This window comes from Bos indicus x Bos taurus, chromosome 18, assembly GCF_003369695.1.
Source record: "Bos indicus x Bos taurus breed Angus x Brahman F1 hybrid chromosome 18, Bos_hybrid_MaternalHap_v2.0, whole genome shotgun sequence".
Lineage (NCBI taxonomy): Eukaryota > Metazoa > Chordata > Mammalia > Artiodactyla > Bovidae > Bos > Bos indicus x Bos taurus.
The window spans coordinates 22,724,314-22,743,972 of record NC_040093.1 but is presented as its reverse complement, the minus strand read 5'-3'; the positions used below and the strand labels follow the sequence as shown (position 1 = coordinate 22,743,972).

General features: G+C 49.0%; 1 protein-coding gene across 2 annotated transcripts in view; it reads right to left on the bottom strand.

Annotated features, from left to right (window-relative positions):
- Positions 1-19,659, bottom strand: part of ANKRD27 (ankyrin repeat domain 27) — a 60,518-nt gene that overhangs the window by 27,890 nt on the left and 12,969 nt on the right. For both annotated transcript variants that reach the window (XM_027516019.1, XM_027516018.1), the window contains exons 3-13: positions 13,038-13,148; positions 11,010-11,166; positions 10,141-10,295; positions 9,603-9,662; positions 8,381-8,434; positions 8,214-8,279; positions 8,050-8,126; positions 7,104-7,225; positions 5,975-6,053; positions 5,190-5,319; positions 418-510 (exon numbers count right to left, since the gene is read on the bottom strand). In XM_027516019.1, the coding sequence (XP_027371820.1) occupies positions 418-510; positions 5,190-5,319; positions 5,975-6,053; positions 7,104-7,225; positions 8,050-8,126; positions 8,214-8,279; positions 8,381-8,434; positions 9,603-9,662; positions 10,141-10,295; positions 11,010-11,166; positions 13,038-13,148 (1,104 nt within the window). The remainder of the gene's footprint in view (positions 1-417; positions 511-5,189; positions 5,320-5,974; positions 6,054-7,103; positions 7,226-8,049; positions 8,127-8,213; positions 8,280-8,380; positions 8,435-9,602; positions 9,663-10,140; positions 10,296-11,009; positions 11,167-13,037; positions 13,149-19,659) is intronic.

Genomic DNA, 19,659 nt, shown 5'->3' with positions numbered 1-19,659 from the left:
AGAGGAGGACAGCCAGGCAGAGGGTTCCACTCACAGGGGCCCAATCCAGCAGGGCTGCAGCACAGCTCACATCAGAGAAGACGGGCAGCAAACTGATCCCATGAGACCCCAGCATCCCTAGCGCCTCCTTGAGCACAAAATGGACTTCTGTGTTGAACTATGCATACCACCCTGATGGATTCTACAGAGACTCAAGAGGCGGGGAAAGACGGAGAGCTCCTGGGACTTCCCTGGTGGTCCGGTGGCTAAGACCCCCAATGCAGGGGGCCCAGGTCTGATCCCCGGTCGGGAACTAGATCCCACATGCTGAAACTAAGACCCAGCAGCAGCCAAATAAACAAAAATAAATATATATTAAAAAATAAAAGACGGAGCACTCCTCACACATCTGCACCCTCGGGACCTCCCGTATCTTACCTGAAACAGGCAGTCGATGGGCGTTGAGGTCAGCTGAGACAGTAAGCTCATTCTCTGCTTAAGGAACAGTCTGTCACCAAATCCCTCCGACTCCTGCAGGAAAAGCCGATAAGCCATGTTCTCACACGTCATGAGCTGCAGTGCAGGTCCTTGAGAACAGAGGACCCGGGACGATCGGTGCTATCTCCCACAGAGCAGGCCCGGCGGTGCCTCTCCCTGCCCCTACTCAGCCGCACAGCAGACCCTCATCAGGCTGGAAGAGGGGCTCCCCGTTTACCTCTCCAGGAAGCGGGGCTCTGACAACAAATACCCAGCAGGGATGTGGGAGGTGGGTAGTGTACTGGCTGTGTGTGTGAGTGAGTGTGTGTGTGTGTGTGTGTGTGTGTGTGTGTGTGTAGAATGTAGCATCTCTAAGTGTGGAATGTGGCATGCACATAGCACTATCATCTCCAAGGCAACCTAGGTTGTCCTGGCCTCCCCCGCCTCTCACAGTATCACTCCTAATGCCTGCAGAGCTCTGTCCCCTGCGATGTATGTGGGCCCACAGACAGGAGACCTGGAGGAGGAAATGGCAACCCATTCCAGTATTCTTGCCTGGAGAATCCCATGGACAGAGGAATCTGGCAGGTTACAGCCCATGGGGTCGAAAAGAGTCGGACACGACTGAGCGACTGAGCACACACAGACAGGAGAACCATTCGACAGGCTGGTCTACGCGTCTCAGCAACAGAGAGAAGGGCTGTGCATCTTGAACATACATATTGAAACATCAGACAACACGGCCCCTTGGCCCAAAGTCCAACAAAGTCTACCCCAACGAATAAACTTCATTGTGCAGATTATTTTTACCTAGATACAAAAATCCAAACAAATATTCTTACTTTATGAAGTCATTTCTAGAGACACTCAATGCTCACTTAAGCACCTGTGACTACTTTTCTGATGACAAATTAATTTCCTTGGAAAGAATGCTGGCGGAAGATGGAAAGAGTTGTTCTCAGCCAGCTGCTGCCAGAGCTCACCAAACCCTGAGAAAATGATGGGATCAGCTCTCTGTGGCCCCCTAAGTTCTGACGTAGGTGGTCTGGTTAAAAATAAAGCTGCCAACACTTCTGGGGTCCACTGCCAATCAGGGCCCCTCACACCAGCCGCCCTCACAGGGTTGTGTTGGCAGACAACAACCCCTCACCATTATAGCCGCCTTTGCTCCCGTTGACATCTGCTGCATAAACCTCTGTCGACTGTTTTATTCAGTGATTTACAGCTGAGCAGCTCAGGGTCAGAGAAACATCAAAGATCTTATTGCTCAGGTAAATCTGGGGCTCTTTCCTCCACTTGGGGTGACTATTTACAGGGCAGTGATGAAAAGAGATAGATCTTCTAAGATTGAATCTTCAGGGAAGAATGACCAGAAGAGATCACATATCAGCTAAGACCAATTTGGGAAAAGGGTAAACCCTATTTATTGGAAGCCCAGGAAAGCAGGAGTGAGCCAAAGCCTGCAAAGCTGGAGCAGAGAAGGGTGGAAATACTATTTGGGTTCTGTCCCATTTTTTTTCTGTCCACAAAGGTAAAAGTCACCCCAGTAATGATTATTTTCCAAAAGTTCAAGCCTTCACTAATGAACATACTTAAAGAATGTTTATAGTCATCTCAACAAGGATTATGTCTTGGGAAGAAAATTTCCGTGAAACTACATTAAAGTATATATAGTCAACAGGAAAACATTATTTGATTTAGAAACACTTAATGCTTTTCAGAGACCTCACCTGCTGTTTAGAGATACACCTGGGCTCTTTCCCCAGGAAATATCACGACCGAGCAGCTGTGACCGCACACACTTCTAGATGGAACTGCACCAAGGCAGAGACAACACCACAGATGAAATCCCAACGCTGACATCACACACGACAGGTGAGCCGCAACGCCTGCTCTGTCTGTACAGGTAAAGGCAGGCAGCTCTCAGGTCTGATCCCCTCAAGACCCAAGGGTCGGGCTCCATGGCTGGCCATGAAGATGATGCAACCTTGTCCCAAGTCTGGGGGTATCGACAAGCCTTCTCCCGGGAAGGCAGGACCAGCTGGTCTGACAGCCCAGACCAGAGGGGCACACTGGGCTGTGTACCCACCTTGCCCATCCAAGTTAACAGCCAGCCTTGGGGCGATCCACACAGAATACACCAGAGAATCAGGAAACGGGGACATCCAGATGAGGAGTGTTTCGAGAGCAAGGAAGTGCATCAATTATCACTTCATACATTGAAAAGGCACTTTCAAATATCCCATTTAAGGACCTCCCTGCTGGTCTATTGGCTAAGACTCAGAGCAATGAAGACTGAAGATCTGGCGTGCCACAACTAAGACCCAGCCCAACCAAACTAAAATAAATAAGTATTTAAAAAAAAAAAATCTCATTTGATCCTCACAACCATCCTGCAGGGGTGAAATATGCAACATGCTCCCCAGTGTAGACAGGAGAAAGGACAGAGGCTCAGAGAGACAGACTTGTCCAAGGGCTAGACCCCAACACACACCAGCACAAGAGGTGCCCCCTCACATACTCCCCTGATCCCACTTGGAACATTTTCTGAAGGCAAAGCAGGTGTGAGAAGCTGAGCAATGGTGTCCGGTCAACCACCTCTTTATTCTCTGGCCAAAGGGCTTCAAGGGCTGGCGATCCTGCCTACACGTCATGGGAAGCGAGATAGCAGGATGGCTGCGGGACAGGAAGCGGGCAGCAAGGGGACAGGAGCACCTTCAAGAAGTGGGTGCCTCCCTCCAGGTGACGAGGCCCCATCAAGGAGCACGAGGCGAGGCCTCTGCAGGGCAGTGGGTCCAGGAGAGGAGAGCAATCAGAGGGAAAGGACCAGAAGGGCAGGGCTGTGATGGAAAACCTCCCCAGGCAGGCACCATGGGAACAACGTGCGTTCCTGGAACCTCACAGCAGACGATTCAACCTGGGACATCTCACTGCCCAGCTCTGGAAGTGAGCGGCATTTCTGACTCTGTGGACACGTGTGTATGCAGAGGCGCCTGTGTACACCACATGTACATTCTGAATGTTAATGGTTTCGCCCGAATTAGAAGCAACTTTTCTTGAGAGTCGCACAAGACCCATCGGAGATGAGATGCATGCATGCTAAGTTGCTTCAGTTATGTCCAACTCTTGCACAGCCTCTAATTTTACCTGTGTGTGTGCTTATATTCAGGCTCAGTCATGTCTGATTCTTTGCGACCCTTTGGACTGTAGCTCACCAGACTCCTCTGTCCATGGGATTTTCCCAGGCAAGAATACTGGAGTGGGTTACCATTTTCTCCTTCATGGGATATTCCTGACCTAGGAATTGAACCTGTGTCTCCTGCATTGGCAGGGGGATTCTTTACCACTGAGCCACCTGGAAAGCTCCTGTATATGTGTATGGGTGATCAAATCAAACCCAGACAAGAGCAGAACTTAATTCTTCAGCAAGTACCAGGATAGTCGGGCTATGTGCCAACAAGTGCAGCAGAAACTCAAATTTTGGTTAAAAATATAATTGTGTAAGCACAGAAAAAGACATCTACCAAAATGTTAATAAAAGTCATTCGCAGCTAGTGTGCTTATAGGAGGCTTTTGCTGTCTTCACTGCAACTTTTTATATATCAAATATTACTGCTACTGCTAAGTCACTTCAGTCGTGTCCGACTCTCTGCGACCCCATAGACGGCAGCCCACCAGGCTCCCCCGTCCCTGGGATTCTCCAGGCAAGAACACTGGAGTGGGTTGCCATTTCCTTCTCCAATGCATGAAAGTGAAAAGTGAAAGTGAAGTCGCTTAGTCGTGTCCGACTCTTAGCGACCCCATGGACTGCAGCCTTCCAGGCTCCTCCATCCATGGGACCCTCCAGGCAAGAGTACTGGAGTGGGGTGCCATTATTACTTATAAGCAAATATTAGTTTTCTAATCAGAAAAAAAAAGAAAACTATCCTTTCTGGAGAAAGAAACAGTATGCAATGTTATCTACAATATCATTTCAATTATGTAAGATATACATGGCAAGGAAAAAGACTGGAAAATACATAAACATGTTAACAGTGAATGAATTCATGGAACTGCTTGTACCCAAGTGTCCCCATTTGAACAGCCTTATGTTCTTTTTCAGATGTTTCAACTTGTCATTTACTTTGGGGAGCTTCCAACATCAGGGGGGCATTAAGATTGAGTGTGAATGTTCAATCCTTGGGGCTCTGGGTTTTTAATACAGAAATCTCTCCATTCGATTGATTTCAATTCTGCAGTTTCTGTGAGTACTCTCACGTTTTGGTGGTGGGTATAATGCGAAGTAAATCAGCAGTGAAATCTTGGTTTAAGCCTCTCAGTTCTCGTGGGAATATAATCGCCTCTGCCAGTCTAAGTTCATCAACGAACCAAGGAAATTACAATAGGGCCGCTGAGTCCTTAAAACTGCAGACATTATTAATCTCATCTCTTGCCCAGCATGATCAGGGTACCCTAATTCACCGCTTCTGGTGCCCCCTTCTGCCTGTGTGCATTCGAGGATGACCAGGATTAATGAAGCAGGAGATCAATGAAGTGAGAGCCAAGGATGACCTGCCAACTTTCACAACCTACCGACTACTTCGTGTTCAGTCTGCCAGGCTGTTTTTAAATGGCTGAGGCCCCATTTTCTTGGGAGAGCATCTCTGATCCTCCTCCTCCATACCACCCTGAGAATCCCGCCGCACACACCATGGCACCCACAGAGAAAGGGCAGAACAGGAGGGAGCTCTTACTGGCTTAACAGAGAGGCTTCCCTGCCGAATATATTCGATTGCAGCCTCGATTGAGGTCAGGCAGTATCCCAGTTCATCTTTGGCTGAGCTGCTAAATCTGAAGTTTTTGATGTAACTCAAGTTTGCCATCCTAATAAAAGGAAGAAAACAGTTTAATTGCTATATACCCCCATTAACGCTTTGGTAGAAATGATGCTATTGGCTTGGTCACAAAGTCGGTCAGCTCTGGGGAGCTAAGGCCGCTTCCCCTGGGATCTTTATTTAGATGGAGTGCAATTAGGGAAATAATTGGGACTCCCCTGGCGGTCCAGTGGCTAAGACCTTTTGCTCCCAATGCAGGTAGCCGGGGTTCCATCACTGGTCAGGAAACTAACCTAGATCCCACATGCTGCAACTATGACCGAGTACCGCCAAATAAATACATATTAAAAAAAAAAAAAGGCAAAAGACGTAAAGTCGCTTCTTACTTTCCTGCAATGAGCTAATATTTAGGAAGCTGATTTTTTCTACGGTGAATTTGGGTTTCTGTGAGAAAAGGATGGGCTTTGGAGCCAGACAGAACTGGAGCTCACTTGCCTCTCAGCTGCTGACTGGCCACATGTTCCAGAGAGAAACGTAAGATCTCTGGGCCTCACTTTCCCCACCTGCAGGTGGAATGACAGATGCCCTTGCAGGGCAGGTACCTAGCTCCTACAGGGCGCTCAGCTTCTAGAGTGATACCAGAACCACCCCAGTGCAGTGCTGCCATTTTGAAAAAAGTTATTTTAACAAAAAAAAAATATTACCAATTAGGGATCTCTGTTTTCACAAGCAAATACAACAGGACTGACAGCAGATCATCAGCACACATGGTCTCCAAGTTAACTGCAAGCGGGAAACACACATTCAGGGCCATCCTGGGACGCAAATGGACTGACAGGCGTTATCAACTCCCCACCACCGTCCAACCCACAAAACCACAATCCGGGAAGATGACACATCGCGGAGAAATTCAATCGCACAATTTCCTTTCTAGTGTCCTGAATAGATGTCAGACTCCAGGAGGAAATGAATGCCTCCTGAGAACATGTGCAGAAAACAGCAAGCTCCAAGCAGACCACCCCTTGCTACCTGTCCCCAGCAATCCCAGGACAGGGAAAGAGCCCAGGCAAGTCGGTGATGGTGGATACGACTCGAAGGTGTGCCAGGATCACTGCCAGACGCCTCTTTCCTCCCGAGATCATTGCCATTTTATACACTGCAGAGTCCAGGGCCGATGGGCAACTTCTCATTGAAATTTTGTTTAAGTAATCCAGTCACACATTTAAAATTCCAAATGGTGCAAAAGAGCAGACCATGCATGGCTCTCCCATCCGTGCCACCCAGACTTCCTCCCCAGAAGCCACTTCTGTTGGTTCCCATGTATCATTCCAAGAGAGGCTATGATCACCCCACTGTATACATATATGGGTATAGAGCCACCCGCTTTGTGCAGTGTCCTGGAAGTATACTGTACACACTCCTGTTCATTTTATTTAATACACTTTGAAGAGCATCCCTACTGGCCCACAAAGATCTGCCTTCTCATTAATTTTTAGTTTTTACTTTTAATAATGGAAAATTTTAAGTATACAAAATTAGAACAACCTAACAGTTAAACTCCCCTGTACCCATCACTAGCTTAGCTTGTTTTTGAGGCCACTGCTTCTCCACCAGCATTTCCTTACCTAAAGATGCCTAACCTACCCCACTACCCCCTACCCCCATTACTAGGCACCCACTCTGCAGAACAGGCTCTGGGGTGCTCATACGGGAATACTCTACTACACATCAGCCCATCTCTGTGGCCCTTTAAGATGGCACTGCTCCCCAACAGATGTTTGCATCTGGACTTTTGCAGCCACCGCCCTGCCAGCCCCTTCCCTGAGCACACACCTCTCTGGCTGGGAGACTGGGTGATCAGCTGCACCACCTTCCGCAAACAAGCCAGCTTCTGCTGAGGGGACGTGCACCTGTTCAGCTGAGCCAGCTCCCTCTTTGCTCGAGGTATGTTGAAGCTGCAAAGTGATTTGGGACATGACCATATAAGACCACGGTGTGAAGGCCCTCCTTCTTGGTAATCACAAACCTCAGATTTACATTTCTCACGGCAAACCATAAGTAACGGCAAACAGAAATAGACACTCAGAAGTAATCTGAGACAGTAGCAAAACCCAGCAGCTTTCAAGGTCTCGAGCAGGCTGCCAGGTGATGTAGCCGCACCAAAAAATTAGGGGGGAAAAGAAATCAACAATCCTTAGCTTCAGAGTGAAATAGGCCAAAGGGGGGGAAAAATTAGACAAAGATATTAGACATTTTTGTATCCTGATGAAACAACTCAAAAGGAGGGGCTCCAGAGAATTTTCTGGCAGTCCAGGGCACGGGACTCCACGCTTCCACTGCAGGGTGGGGTGAGGGTACAATCCCTGATCGGGAAACTGGGATTCTGCAAGCCTCAAGCTGCAGCCAAAAAAAAAAAGAAAGAAACAAAATCAAAAGGAGGTGCCCCTAAGGCAGGGGTCCCTCAGACCAGCAGGTGATGAGAGATGTCAGTGTGCAAGGCCCACCTGGGTGAGCTGCACACCCACCCAGAGACCAGCTGTGCACGACCCCACCTCCTCTGGCTCCCACCCACTGGCACGCTGGAAGTTGGGTGCAGCAATGTGCCAGCTCTGAAACACTCATCTACCAACTTTAAGCCTTTATCTTTGGTCACAAATAACTGCCCTGCTCCACAGTCTGAACCACGTCACCTAGAGCTGACGCTGCTACTGAGGGTCCCGCTTCTCGGACACAGCGGCCCAGGCTCCGAGGACGCCAACGCTGCAGTGTAAACCCTTACCTGAACTCAGGTTTCACACCGATATCCTTCTGCTGAAGATCTTGAAGGCTCCTCGTGATTTTGTTAAAGGCAGCATCCTAACGAGAGATTTTAATGAAGCTTCAAATGTCTGAAAAGGCTTAGAACGCGGCTTCCGTCCTGCATGGTGATGACACAGAACCTACCTCTGCTGCCTCCATGGTGCCCACGTACTTGAATATCAGGTCGTAAATATCATGCTGGACATACATCTGTGAGGTCAACAGGTTCAAGAGTGTGTGTGTGGGAAAGTGGGCAGCAGAGGAGGCCCCGGCCCTGGACCTCCTCGCCCCTCACTTCCCAGGGCCCTTACCTCTACCGCCTGCTTCATCAGGTTCATCTGGGCCTCCTGCTTGGCAAGCACTTTCTGGAGGACAAGGAGAGGACAGTTACAGAGCGTGGACTGGCCTGGGCCAAACCACACGTCTTTGTTTTGGTTTTGGTTTTGTTTTCTTAATTGAAGTATAGTTGATTTACAGTATTAATTTCTGCTGGACAGCAAAGTGATTCAGTTATACACATACATATACATATATATACACACATTCTTTTTTCTATATTCTTTTCCATTATGAAAAGATTTTTTTTCTATACTCTTTTTCTTTTCTATATTATTTTCCATTATATAGCCATTCTTTCCCATGATATTCTTTTTCATTATGGTTCATCAAAGGATTTTTTAAAAAAATATGCATTTATTTATTTGGCTGCACAGGGTCTTAGTTGAGGCACTTGGGATCTTTAACTGTGGCACACAAACTCTTAGTTGCAGCGTGTGGGATCTAGTTCCCTGATCAGGGATCAAACCCAGGCCCCTGCACTGGGAGCACGGAGTCTCAGCTACTGGAGCACCAGGGCAGTCCGTCATAGCATATGGAATGGAGTTCTCTGTGCTATACAGTAGGACTTGGTTGTTTATCCTTTCTGTATGTCGTAGTTTACAACTGCTAACCCCAACCTCCCCCTCCATCCCTCTCCCAACCTCCCTCTCCATCTCTCCCCCAACCTCCCCCTCCATCCCTCCCCCAACCTCCCCCTCCATCCCTCCCCCCCAACCTCCCCCTCCATCCCTCTCCCAACCTCCCCCTCCATCTCTCCCCCAACCTCTACCACCATCCCTCTAACAACCTCCCCCTCCATCCCTCCCCCAACCTCCCCCTCCATCCCTCCCCCAACCTCCCCCTCCATCCCTCTCCCAACCTCCCCCTCCATCCCCCCCCAACCTCCACCACCATCCCTCTAACAACCTCCCCCTCCATCTCTCCCCCAACCTCCCCCACCATCGCTCCCCCAACCTCCCCCACCATCCCTCCCCATCCTCCCCCTCCATCTCCTCCCCATCCTCCCCCTCCACCCCTCCCCCAGCCCTCTCCTCCCTGGCAACCACAAATCTGTTCTCTGTGTCTGTGAGTCTGTTTCTGTTCCGTAGATAAGTTCGTTCATATCATACTTCAGATTCCACGTATAGTTGACATTGTATGGTATTTGTCTTTCTCTTTCTGGCAAGTCTCTCTTTTGCAGGCCATGCTGCTTACCAGGTGGGAGTCCCTCAGCAGCTGCTGGAGGCATTTGGTATAGAGAGCGTTCACGGAGTCCTGCGGAATACAGAGCAGAGAGGCCATCCTCAGAATCTGAGGCCACGACACTGAACCCAGGATGGAGCCAAGAGAATATCTCACAAAGTGGATTTCCTGGGCAAAAAGCTCTAAGTCCTAATGCAAGCTTATCAAACTAAGTATGTGATTTTTTTTAATTAAGTATGTGATTTTTTTTCCCAATTTTTTTTGGGGTGTCTACGCATTAAGAGTAGGAAAAAAAATTCCCCTTAGGGTTAACACAGATGATAACAATATTCATCGTGATACTTCTCTGTGATTTTTCAGGTTTTCTACTGTGCTTATTACTTTTTTAGGTAACAAGAAACATTTAAACAGAATCCAACATTTTGTTGGACGTTTAAATGTTCGCTTCAGATATGTAAACGTTGCCAACAGAGGTGGCAGCAAAGTGGCAGAGTGATCCTGGTGTTCTGAGCAGGGCACGCCTATGGCAAAGCAGGGCTCAGCCACTGACTATGTGATGACGGAGGCTCTTCCGTTCACACTCTCTGAACGTTCGCTGGAAAGAGGTGATGTTCCTGTCAAATCTCTCCGCGTGTCTTCCCAAAAATTCTCTCACATCTTCGATGGTTTTCAGGGAAAAAGAATCTGAGGATGTCGAAGGCTCTTCTGAAAAAAAGAGACAAGCGGGTCAGGCTGGCTGAAGCCATTGCTGTTTCCTGAAGAAAAGAAGTCCCACAACCCTTTGCCCTGCTCCGCCAGCTCCTGGGTCACCATCTACCACAGGAGGAGAGGGATAAGCTTATTTCAAGACATCACCCAACAGTGGCCCAGGTGTGGGTCCAGGGAGCCTGGCCCTCTTGAAGCCCTTTGCTGGGACAAAAACCTGAACTCTCCGGGATCACAGGCATGGCCTGGGAGGTTCTGGTGATGAAGCCCTGATTCTTGACAATAAGACCTCGGACAGCATTTGGTACATCATTATCTCAATTTTCTTGGAGCACCGAAGAATTATATTATCTGTTGAAAATAATGAGATCTCAGAGAGGCACGGCAGTGGGGCTCCGTGACTAACAATGCCATAAAAGACAGTCCTGAAGCCGAGGCCCAGAGACAAAGCCAGGGCTGCCGTTTTGCACAGCTCCAGGGCGTGACATTCCCACTGAGGTCACATGTAGCCGCATGTGATGTGGCCTCACCCACATCACGCTGGCTCAAGATGACTTTCCGATCTATGTTCCAGGGGGAATTCTTGTAAGCAGTTATGCAGGTTTCTCATGGGCTCCTGAATATCTTATGAGATGTTCATAACCGCTGTGTCAGGAAGAAGTTCCGCAAGCAGGTTTCTCCCAGTCAGGAGAAAGGGGTTTTCTCCCAGAATACCTGAACTCTCTCTCTTTTCCAAAGGATGGGCTATGCACAGTATGCTGAAACTTTCTTCTTTCTCATTGTAGAAAGTTTCTTCAAAAAGAATGGGCACTGAGAGAAGACAGGCGAAACCAGCTCCTAGTTTAATCCTGTTTCCTTGGATAAAGACATCCTAGAACAAGAGACAGGTCACTGCACCAGCAGCCGCTGTGACCACCAGCCCCTCTCAGCCTGGCCACCATCAGGCGCTTCACCCCACCCACCTACCCACCTCTCCCCCAGTGTGGTTTTCAGGAGGGCAGCAATACTTCAATCTTCTTTCCTCCTTGTTCACCCTGTTATGGTGGCTACATAATACCCTGACCAATTTCATATGTCACAACAGAAAAGCATTAAGCTGTTCCTTAGAGAAGAAGAAAGCCTGTGTTCTCTGGAAAAAGAAAAAGAAGGTTCTCCTCTCTGAATAAGAGATCAGAATGACCCAGATGACCCAGAGGGGTCGGAGGATGCTCGCTGCACCCCTCCTTGGCTCATCACTCTGGCCGTGGCTGGGGTGCCCGGGGAAGACCAGCCACGATGAGCCTGGTGCTTCTGTTCTCCTGGTGGATTTGGGTACCGGGAAGTGAACAAGTAAACTGATGCACAGCTGTGGTGAGCAGAACCCTGCAGGAAAACAGCAGCCTGCTCAGGGGCCGCAGGACTGCAGACTCCCCTCTCCCACGCTGGCACACTGTACCCACCTCCTGTCCCCCCCAAGCACCCACAAGCCCCGGCTAAACCAGTGTGGGCCCCCACTGCTGACTGTGGGTAGGCTGGGGACCACAGCCATTCCTGACCAGGGACGGAACTTACCCCTCTCAGAAACTATCTGCTTCCACTTAAAAAAACAAACAAACAAGAAAATGCCTACCCCAAAGTTAACATCAACCATGAGACAGACAGACGTCACATACCTCCGGACACAAAGTACTGGGATAAAGCACCCTCCAGTAGGCATTCTAACTGAAAACGCTTAGCTGTGATCTAACCAAGGCAAACATCAAAGAAACCCACACTGAGGGAGAGTTTACAAAGGAAGACAAAAATGTCAATGTCATCAAAGACACAGGCCGAGAATTGTTCCAAAAGAAAGAAACTAAAAAGATAAAAACTGCATGATCCTGAATCTTAAAAAAAGGCCTTTTTTGCTCTAAAAGGGTATTACAGTTAGCACAGTTTATTTAAGGACAGTATGTTGGAGAAGAGTATTCTGCCAACCTGAAATTTTCTGAGTATGATCACTGTGCTGAATTATATGAGAGACACATTGTTTTGAAGCCCAAGGGACAGGGTGTCTGCAACTTATTCTCACTCTTTGTGAAAAAGGTTCAGAAAAAAGTAACAATATGTGTGTGTGTTAACAGATAGAAAGATAGATAGATGGAGGTGGGGAGATGAAACAGATGTGGCCAAAAATGCAAACAGCTGACCAGTCTGGAGAGAAAGCTATGTGAATGCTCTCTGTACATTACTGGAACTTTCTATAGGTTAAAACTTCCTGTGTCATTGCTGTTGTTCAGTCACTAAGTAGCGTCCAACTCTGCGACCCCATGAACAGCAGCACCTCAGGCTTCCCTGTCCTTCACTATCTCCTGGAGTTTGCTCCAACTCATGTCCATTGAGTCAGTGATGCCATCTGACCATCTCATCCTACAGGTTTCTTGAAAAATTAGAAATTCATCTCTGATCCCAAGGGCACAGGGATAAACAGCTTGCTCTGACAGGGCCTCTCTGAGGAGGTGTCCCAGCGACTCCTCAGTTCCCTGGCAGAAGCCTCATGGGCTAAGGGAGATGTGACCAGCACCACCTCCAACTCCAGGCCACAGCCAGGACCCTGCTCTCCACGGCCAGCTTCTCTTCACTCAAAGGCAGCAGGGCTGTTGTGGTGTCAAAGCCACCAGGTAACACGGACAAGAAAGGGTGAGCAGCAGGATTCCCTCCCCTCCCGAACTCTCAGACGCTGAGTGAGTGGTCCTAGGTGACCCGTAGGAAATGAAAGAATACCTTTCCATCTAAGGTCTGAAAGTGTTCTTCCACTGGAATCAAAATATAGGACTCAAACTGACAAGTAGACTGAATTCTGGTTGACAGGCTTCCTTTGCAGGGTACTAACACCTGGAAAAAAAAAATTAAGGTGAATACTAAACAGATGTGTTGTTTACAACTTCAGCGGAACGGGATGTATCCAAAGATGCTCCAGCTGGAATTGCAGTGGAGACCTGCAGGCAGACAACCCCTGGGGCTACTGGCCAAAGCAGCAGCAGCTAATCTCTTGTCTCTGTGATGGAAGCCTGGATGGACGTCTCATCCATCCAGGATCTCAGGGGTGAGGGCAATGGAGGTGGGGGGGCCTCAGTCCCACCTCGCTGGGCCCCTCCCCAGAGCTACCCCAGGTGGCAACTTTGTCCTCAGCAGGCTCAGGAATGATTCCAAGTGAAGAAAGGTTTGAAGGGTACAGAAAAGTGAAACTAAAAGATGACACGTAACCCCACCACCTTCACGATAAACACAGCACATTGAAGACAGTTTCCTTCCCATCTTTTTTCTATGCTTTTTTTAAGCCCGATTGTGATCACAGTTGGTTGTACCAGCCACAGAAATACAGTTTCCTAGCTCAGGCTGCCACCTCCACCAGGGATATTTCAGGTGCCAGACTCTGTCTTTGGAGCAGGTTCAACCTGAAACGTGAATTTTGGTCCCACCGTGGCCACCACGTTGACCTGATTCCAGCCTCTCTGCTCAGTGCAGCAAAGGAAAGTGCCCTGGCATCCACGCATCTGTGCGTGGCCCGGGGACTCACATTTAAGAGGAGGCTCTCAAGTGCACCTGGAAGAAGACGACCAAGGGGGTCGACCAGGTGGGCCCCTGACCAGGGCCCCGACTCCTGAAGCCGCTGGAACGAGACAAGGGGCTTCTGCACTGTCCCCATCATACAGACAAGGAAACTAAGGCTCAAGGGAGTTCAGCAACTTGTCCTAGGGTACAGAGAGAGTGGCAGAGCTATGTCTTAAACTCCTGCCACCCACACCCATCACTGCCCTGTCCTGAGGCCTCCTGGAGGCCAGTGCTAGGAACACAGCCCAGTCCCTGCTGGAGTTCCCTCTGCAAAGACACCATGAAACTCTGGGGCCTTAGAGCAGCTGTCATCAGGAGCTTCCCTAGGTAGGTCAGAAAGAGCAGCATGGCCTCTCTCCCCACGAGGGACAGGGGCACACCAAGTCCTCAGAGCAGGAAAGGGAGGCCCTCGTTGATGAAAGATCACCACTGTGTATGAAGTGGCCTTGCCCCTCCACAAAAAGTCAAGACTGAATCAGACCCAGAACTAGACTTAGCTACCAAGTTCAGGAAATACAAAGACCAGAGGACTTTGGTGAACACCAACACAGGACTGCAACTGGCGAAAGCTAGAAGGTAGGAAAGCCTACGGGATAAATGACCTGGATACATGAATTTCAAGGAAAGAAGGAAAATGAGGAAAGAAAGGGATACAGCTAAAAAGAAACTTAAGGGACTTCTCTGGTGGTCTAATGGTTAAGAATCTCCCTTACTGATGCAGGGGACGTGGGTTCAATCCCTGGTCAGGGAACTAAGATCCCACATGCCATGGGGCAACTCAGCCCTCGTGCCACAACTAATGAGCCTGTGTGCTCTAGAGCCCCTGCTCCACAACAAAGGAAGCTTGTGAGCTGCACCGAGGGAAGGCGTGTGCACTGCGACAAAAACGTGCAGCTGGAAAGTAATAATAATTATTAATGGAATTTAATTTTTCAAAATTAAAAACACAATAATAAGACACTTAAGACTGCAGTGATGGCTTCACAAGCCTATAGACGTGTCAATATGGATGAACTTTACACACTAAGTAGGTACGGTTTAATTATTCTAAAAGTTTAGCTCATTAGGAGAAAAAAGAATGACTTAAAAGGCATACCCAGTAACACAGATTTACTGTACAGCCCAAGGAACTATCTTCAATACCTTGTAATAACCTGTAATGAGAAAGAATCTGAAAAAGAACTGAATCACTGCATCACCGCTGTACACCCGAAACTAACACAATATTGTAAATCAACTATAACGAAGAGCTGACTCGTTGGAAAAGACTCTGATGCTGGGAGGGATTGGGGGCAGGAGGAGAAGGGGACGACAGAGGATGAGATGGCTGGATGGCATCACCGACTCGATGGACATGAGTTTGAGTGAACTCAGGGAGCTGGTGATGGACAGGAGGCCTGGCGTGCTGCGATTCATGGGGTCGCAAGGAGTCGGACACGACTGAGCGACTGAACTGAGCTGAACTATAACTTCAACTGAAAAAAACAAAGGCCTATCAAATTCAGAATAATGTGTGGATCTCCTCTGGATTCTGATTTAACCAACTGGAAAACAAAAAATGATGAGATGATGTAGGAGATTTGCATGGTGAGCGACAACACTGAAGAGTCGCTGAGGAATCTCTGAGCTATGATAATGGCGTGAGCTTGTGGGTTTTTTTAAAGTCCTTATCATTGAAAACTACATTCCTGAAGATTTACAGATGAAATCAGATGACTGCTGCTGCTGCTAAGTCGCTCCAGTCGTGTCCGACTCTGTGCGACCCCAGAGACGGCAGCCCACCAGGCTCCCCCGTCCCTGGGATTCTCCAGGCAAGAACACTGGAGTGGGTTGCCATGTCCTTCTCCAATGCATGAAAGTGAAAAGTGAAAGTGAAAGCGCTCAGTCGTGTCTGACTCTTCATGACCCCATGGACTACAGCCCACCAGGCTCCTCCATCCATGGGATTTGCCAGGCAAGAGTACTGGAGTGGGGTGTCAGTATGACTACCTTATATAATTTTCTGGAATTTATTTCCAAATGATCCCCTGGCCGAGGGGAGAGGGCAGCAGGGTTCGAAGTGAGAAGTGCTGGCGTCTGAGCCCAGCACTGTGGAAGCTGAGAGATGAGGGCAGCAGGGGTGCATGGTATGATTCTTTTTACTTGTTCATGTTTGAGATTAAACACAATAACTTTTAAAAAAAATTTTCAGGTAGCCAACTTTATTCAAGTAAGTATTAAAATTTGAGTTTGGTTTTCCTGTTTTTTCCTCCATTCAATATTCATGACATTGGGCACTGCTGGAGATATGGTGAATTGTCCTCATGACATTACATTCTAAGTGGGGGCTACAGATTTTTTTAACAATGTAACAGATTCCATATATCAGTAAGTTTTATGCAGATAATAAAGCAGGGCATCAAGCCAGAGAATGCCTGGAGTGGGGCAAAGGTTAGCTAACTCAGGTCAAGTTGATAAGGGGGAGGGCTTTCTGAGAAAGCCTCATTTGAGCAACGAATGGATGGAGAGAAGAACCTACCAAGTACAGATCTAAGGGAAAAACTTCTTCTGGAGGGGGCACACCACACAGCACGCAGGATCTTAGTTCCCAGACCAGGGATCAAACCCAAGCCCCCTGCAGTGGAAGCTCAGAGTCTTCACCACTGCACCACCAAGGAAGTCCAGGGAAGAACGCTTCCGTCAGAAGAAAGCATGTGCAAAGGTCCTGAGGTGGGCTTGGTGGTACCAGACGAGGAGAGAGAGCAAAAGGGGAGACAATCATAATAATTTTAAAAGGTTAATAAAAGTGCAGCTTAAAAAAACAAGAGACCCTCATGTATAAGCATCAAGAAACAGCCTCAAGGCTCCTAGACGGCCTCACTGTAACCTGGAACACAAAAAGATCTTGGAGATGAGAGGGTTGGCCCCAGGCAAGAGGACAGCATGACCCAGGCCTAAGGGATTTAGGTGGCCAAAGGCAGGCAACAGGATTGCCCCACTCCAGCTCAGTGGGTGCGGGCGGGGCCTCCGAGGGGCCAGGAGCTTCTGAGTGCTTCAGAGATACACACCGCTCACCACCCCCACCACTTCGACTGCATCCTGTGTCATCCTCGCTGTGTACACATACCTTCTCTGCCTCCTTAAATAAGCACGGCCAGCTCCCGAGGCACTGCATCCCCCTTACCAAGCCCATGGCTCACCATAGGGTAGATACCAATCAGTGCTTGCTGAGTGAACAGGGAAGCCTCCAATTTCAAGGACTCTCCCAGAGTTTTCAGGCAGGCGAGGCTGCCTGGTGCATTTCACTGCAAGCAGAAGCCAGTGGCTGGCTCTCTGTGGCTCCATCCATCCACCAGGTTCCTGCTGAGACCGGTGTGAGGAGGATCAGTGGTGGGTGGCTATGAAGCCACCCACGGGAGGCAGGCTCAGGTGCCAAGGGCCCTCGCAGGAGGGAGGTTCAGACTATTTCTGGAACGGAGATTGTGGAGCTGTAGCGGCCGGTGTGGAAGACGCAAAGTTCAGAGTTGCTGAGAAGACCATGAGTTAGGGACTCAGTTCAGAGCTTAACAATAAAACTTTTTATTATAACCCCTTTGTAAAGAATTTTTTAAAAATAATAGTCATTAAAGAAAAGAAAGCATAAAAACAAGAATTAGCATTAGTCATACCTACTCCAGGGTAGAACTTCCCTGGTGGCTCAGACAGTAAAGCGTCTGTCTACAATGCGGGAGACCTGGGTTCGATCCCTGGGTTGGGAAGATCCCCTGGAGAAGGAAATGGCAACCCACTCCAGTACTCTTGCCTGGAAAATCCCATGGACAGAGGAGCCTGGTAGGCTACAGTCCATGGGGTCGCAAAGAGTCGGACACGACTGAGCGACTTCACTTTCACTTTCACTCCAGCGTACCCTCCTGACTTCCCCCTGCCTGGGTCGGCTACTCCACAGGAGCACATGACGACTTCTGTCCTAATACTCAACCCTCTGGCCTACAAATGACCTGTTTGTGGAAATCCCCGAAGGCATGTCGTGTCCCCCATTCCTCCGAGTCTGGAGTATAGGAGATACTCGGTGTTTGTCAGATGAAGCTCTACTAAGCAAATTCTGAGAAATGGAACATGAACTTCAGTGCCCTTAGCTGGGCTGTATAAGCATGTTCTTGAGTCAGTTCCCTGGAACTTAGAATCACGATGCTAGGTTCCCAGGTGAGCCCTCAGAAGCCTGCATACCGCATAATTAGACCCATAATTACAGGGCCATGATTAAAGGACCAAATGTCATCTCCTTTTGCTATTGTTGTTTTTCCTACAGGCAAATGGACCCCCCCCCCCACCCTCCGGTCCACCAGGGAAATCTGGAGAACTTTTGCCCAATGCCCCAAGAACAACAGCCCCGGGGTGCGGGAGGCCTACGCAGCTGCTCTGAAGAAAACTCATTGCATAATAACCAGATGGTCACAAGAACAAGGTGACTGTGAGACAATGTGTGGGCGTCACAGGTCTCTGGAATCAGAATGGGAAGGAACTTTAGGAGATGGGGTTCCACTGTCCAGTCAAAGAGCAAATGGTGGCAGGCGGTGCCTTCCAGGACACGGGGCAGCCCCATCAAAGGCAGGTTCGGGAAGGAAGTCAAACTCGAGGAGGGGCTGGGACAGGTGAGGGGAACAGCCAGCCTGCACCCTCAGCTATCGTGTGAGGGGGCCTGCCGGCTCCATTTGCAGAGGGAGATGTGAAGGGCATTTAAGCCTGGGGAGACACATGTTCAAAAGCGGTGACTTCAGGACTTTCCTGAGGGCCAGTGGTCAAGAGTCCACCTTGCAATGCAGGGGACACGCGTTTGATTCCTGGTCAGGGAACTCAGACCCCATATGCTGTGGAGAAGACCCAATGCAGCCAAATAAAAGAGTAAATAAAAAGTGGTGACTTCACATTTTTAGAGCCTAGTAAAGGACCCTAATCCCCAGGGCAGATTCAAGGGCCACTCAACTCAGTCCAGGCTTCCCAGGTTGGGTGCGAGTGGTAAAGAACTCACCTGCCAATGCAGGAGACTTAAGGGACATGGGTTCAATTCCTGGGTCAGGAAGATGCCCTGGAGGAGGGCATAGCAACCCACTCCAGTGTTCTTGCCTGGAGAGTCCCACCAACAGAGAAGCCTGGCGGGCTACAGTCCACAGGCCAGCAAAGAGTTGGACATGACTAAAGTGACTTAGCACAAACTCAGCCCAGTGGCCAAGCCCCGTGAAAGGAAATATGGCATTCACCTGCTGAGGCCATGTGGGTCCCTCAGAGATGGCAGAAAGGATGAGTGCTCTCTCTTCTAGAGGTCATTGGGATATTCTACTTTTTACACTCAACCAACAGACCCAGAAAGAGCAATAAGACAGGTTAGATGAGCCGGGGCTCCATCACATGGCCAACAGGTGGCAGGAGTTGGTTATCAGCACCTGGCCTGGCTGAACAGGACAGCAGCAGCCGGCTCTTTCCCACAGCTGCCCTTTTCTGAGGAGCTGGCCTCGCTGATTCTCACGTCTACTGAATGCGGGCCCCACGCAGCCCCTTGTGGATCTCATCGGGAGCCAGAGTAAGAAGCCTAGGGCACCCTTGGGATCTCGGGATGGCAACTTAAGAAGTATCTCCCAGGACTTTCCTGGTGGGCCAGTGGTTGAGACTCCACGTTCCCAATGCAGGGGACACAAATTTGATCCCTGGCCAGGGAACTAAGATCTCACATGCACACCTCACAGGCTAAAAAAGAAAATAAGAAGCATGTCCTATTCCTCGATGTATCTTAGAGGAAGGTGACCGAGATGCTAAA